General features: G+C 45.6%; 2 protein-coding genes across 6 annotated transcripts in view; both read left to right on the forward strand.

Annotated features, from left to right (window-relative positions):
* Nucleotides 1–3,875, forward strand: part of LOC112451394 (titin) — a gene marked incomplete at its 3' end in the record, with an annotated part of 470,585 nt that overhangs the window by 420,023 nt on the left and 46,687 nt on the right. The gene's annotated exons all lie outside the window — the stretch shown is intronic.
* The window catches only part of ccdc141 (coiled-coil domain containing 141), a 27,695-nt gene continuing 24,338 nt past the window's right edge, over nucleotides 519–3,875 (forward strand). For 4 of the 5 annotated variants that reach the window (XM_037976005.1, XM_037976009.1, XM_037976008.1 and 1 more), the window contains exons 1-2: nucleotides 519–657; nucleotides 1,449–1,745. In XM_037976005.1, the coding sequence (XP_037831933.1) occupies nucleotides 1,593–1,745 (153 nt within the window). In that variant the 5' untranslated portion in view covers nucleotides 519–657; nucleotides 1,449–1,592. Of the gene's footprint in view, nucleotides 853–1,448; nucleotides 1,746–3,875 lie in introns of all 5 variants that reach the window. The other variant, XM_037976006.1, reaches the window with a different exon arrangement.

The raw sequence follows: 3,875 nt of genomic DNA on the forward strand, positions 1-3,875 counted from the left end.
TGTTGTTGAGTGTGACAGAGTTGTGTGTATCTTGTGTTGTTGAGTGTGACAGAGTTGTGTGTATCTTGTGTTGTTGAGTGTGACAGTTGTGTGTATCTTGTGTTGTTGAGTGTGACAGAGTTGTGTGTATCTTGTGTTGTTGAGTGTGACAGAGTTGTGTGTATGTTGTGTTGTTGAGTGTGACAGAGTTGTGTGTATCTTGTGTTGTTGAGTGTGACAGAGTTGTGTGTATATTGTGTTGTTGAGTGTGACAGAGTTGTGTGTATCTTGTGTTGTTGAGTGTGACAGAGTTGTGTGTATCTTGTTGTTGAGTGTGACAGAGTTGTGTGTATCTTGTGTTGTTGAGTGTGACAGAGTTGTGTGTATCTTGTGTTGTTGAGTGTGACAGAGTTGTGTGTATCTTGTGTTGTTGAGTGTGACAGAGTTGTGTGTTTGTTTACTGAAGGCAGATGTCTCCCTGTCCTTCGGCCTGGTGATAATCCTTGGTTATTTTTACCCGGTGTCCCCCCCACACACACACACACACACCACCCCCACCCAGGGCTGTCAGCTGTGCCTCCTCCTCCTCCTCCTCCTCCTGCTCCTCCTCCTCTCAGACCCGTTTGGGCTCCACAGCTCCAGCAGAGAATCGTTTGGATCAGCAGCACAGAGCCTCAGGTACTGTGTTTGCTGTCAGAATGAGACGTGTTTCAGTGGTTTGGGTTTAATCAGAACCAGAACCTTCAGCTGGAAACGGGTCTGTCAGTTAATTAGATCACTCAGTCATCGCCGGCAGCTGTTCAGGACATCTGGAGGATTATTAGATCAAGGTGTTGCTTCTTTAAATCTGAACAGTTTGATAGAAACCAGCAGGTAAATATTTTCAAATTCAAAAATATTTTTAAACTCCTCACCTTAACCTGACGTCTTACTAATTTATCTTTCTTGATTACAATTTTATTTATTGGTAATATTTATAAAACTGTTAGCAGGTGACCTCACCTGTCCCCTGGTGTTACCATGGTAACTGTTAACAAGTGACCTCCCCTGTCCCCTGGTGTTACCATGGTAACTGTTAACAGGTGACCTCACCTGTCAGAACCTCTGATGACTGACAGCTTCATCGCGTGTTTGAGTCAAACAGATGGAGGACCTGCTGGGTTGGTTGATCAGGTTCAAGTTACCCCTCAGTTCTTGTGGATCAGCTGAAGGTGAACGTTCTGGTTCTTAGGAACCACAGAGAACTGGACCTGACAGAAAACCCTATAAATTAATTATCAAATTAAAAACTTCAGAATCAGTTCTTAAACTCTGACTTTCTTTATGTGAATCTAAAGTTTTAATTCAAAATAAAAGTTCTATTTTTCCTATAAGAACTCCGAGTCTTGGTTCTTTAGTAGCTCAGTTACAGAACCTGAACATAACTGTAGAACCTTCTGGTCCTAATTCTTGTTCTCTGTGTTCTGTAGGAGGTTCCATCAGCTGTTGGTTCAAATGGGTCCATTCTGGGAAACTGGTTCCGTTTTAGTCCAATAAAAAACGAATCAGAACCAAACAGACCCAGTTGGATCCTTTATCAAGGAACAGGATCTTAGGTTCAGTTTTTCCTCAAGATGACTGGAACCACCGAGGAGACTAAACAGACATGTGGATCCCAAACCAAGGAGAACAGAACCAGAACCCTGAAGCCAAGTGGGTCCTTCACCACCCTGAGCACCATCGCCATCCAGAACCGCCGGACCCAGATCGTCATCTCTGTTCTCCAGGTACCAGAACTCAACCCGGTTCTCCAACCTGAAACAGTTTTAAGAAATGTGTCAGGAGTCTGGACTTTCTCTGTCTGGGACACAGACCAACTCTTAATTTGAAGAGTATCTGTGAGCTTTATTTTGAAGCTCCAGGTTTAAACTTCTTCCTATTTTCTCTTTCTGTTTTTGGACCTTAAATCCTGAATTCTGCAGAAGCTTTCATTCAGTTCTCCTTAATTTAAATGTTCTAATCAGAACAGAAACACTGAAATTCTCCAGGATCTGCTGACCCAGAATCTGCTGAGTCGCTGGTTGCCATAGTGATTCCCACCTTTTGGTGGGAGCAGAAAGGGGAGGAGCAGCACACAGCTCCACCTTAACTCTCCGTTCTTAGTGAAGTTCATCTCCGTCGTACGATGTTCTGCAGGAACAGAGCTCGCTGTTCCTGATCGAGACACACTCTCTGAAGGACTTTTTCTGTTTCTTTGTTTCAAAGCTGCAGGAGGAGTAGACAGAAACCGTAGAATACCAGGTGAAGACTAACACTTCTGCAGTGGTATCTTTAACTGCAGGTGATCAACCAGAGAAACACTGACAAACACAAAAAACATTTTATAAAGAAACTTTGTGCGGTAACACAAAGCTTCCTGTCAGAAACACTTACATCCTGCAGCTTTATGGACTCATTTATCTCTAAAGTTAAAGCATTATATTATTATATCTTAGAGGTTTTAATATTTAAATCAGTATTTTTATCTCTGACAGATGGTTTAAAGTAAGAGCTGCTGGAGGTCACTCAGTCTGTCCACGAGCTGTTTCCTCTTATAGCTCCATCAGCGCTGTGTGTGTGTGTGTGTGTGTGTTATCAGGCGTCACCTCAAGTCTTTTTACGGTCAACATGCCAGAGATACCGTACCGTCCGGAGGAACGCTCCAACACAAACACACACAGATACAGTTTGTCCTGCTAGAGACAGAAAACAGCTGAATAAAACCAGTTAGTGTTTCCAGCCCCACACCGGCTGTGTGTGTGTGTGTGTGTGTGGTTTTATGTCACCTATAAACCCTTGGCTGTGGTTCTGATGGTATTTTAACGTGTTCTGGAGTTTGTCTTCCTCCTGGTGAGGTAGTTAAAGTTTGATGTGCTTCCTGCTGGTCGGCTCTCCAGTCTTCACTTCCTAAATCATCACAACTATAAAAACACACACACATCTGCCTGCAGACACACACATCTGCCTGCAGACACACACATCTGCCTGCAGACACACACATCTGCCTATAGACACACACATCTGCCTGCAGACACACACATTTGCCTGCAGACACACACATCTGCCTGCAGACACACACATTTGACTGCAGACACACACATCTGCCTGCAGACACACACATCTGCCTGCAGACACACACATTTGCCTGCAGACACACACATTTGCCTGCAGACACACACATCTGCCTGCAGACACACACACATCTGCCTGCAGACACACACATTTGACTGCAGACACACACATCTGCCTGCCGACACACACATTTGCCTGCAGACACACACATCTGTCTACAAACACACACATCTGCCTGCAGACACACACATTTGCCTGCAGACACACACATTTGCCTGCAGACACACACATCTGCCTGCAGACACACACATTTCATCTGCCTGCAGACACACACTTCTGTCTACAAACACACACATCTGTCTGTATTTCTGCTCATTAAAGCTCGAGCTGCAGCGGACTGAAAGAACCAGATCTTGGATCCAAGCTGGTGAGAGGGAGGTCTGGGTTTCCTCCACGACCCGACCATGGATAAGAGGCAGAGGGTGGAGGGGTGGATGGAGGTTTGAAGAAGCAGCTGTTGGAGGCACAAGGCCCGGGTTCCTTCTGGTTCTGCAGGAGTGGTCCATCAGCTCTTTGAAGATGTTTCTTTCTGACCTACACCCCTTTACACCATTAGGTGGAGTTTGCAGCTGCCCCGTCTGCAGCAGGTCCACCAGGTTAACAGAACCTGGGTCCACCAGGCTAACAGAACCTGGGTCCACCAGGCTAACAGAACCTGGGTCCACCAGGTTAACAGAACCTGGGTCCACCAGGCCAACAGAACCTGGGTTCACCAGGTTAACAGAACCTGGGTCCACCAGGCCAAC

This window comes from Kryptolebias marmoratus, linkage group LG6 (genome assembly GCF_001649575.2).
Source record: "Kryptolebias marmoratus isolate JLee-2015 linkage group LG6, ASM164957v2, whole genome shotgun sequence".
Classification (NCBI taxonomy): domain Eukaryota; kingdom Metazoa; phylum Chordata; class Actinopteri; order Cyprinodontiformes; family Rivulidae; genus Kryptolebias; species Kryptolebias marmoratus.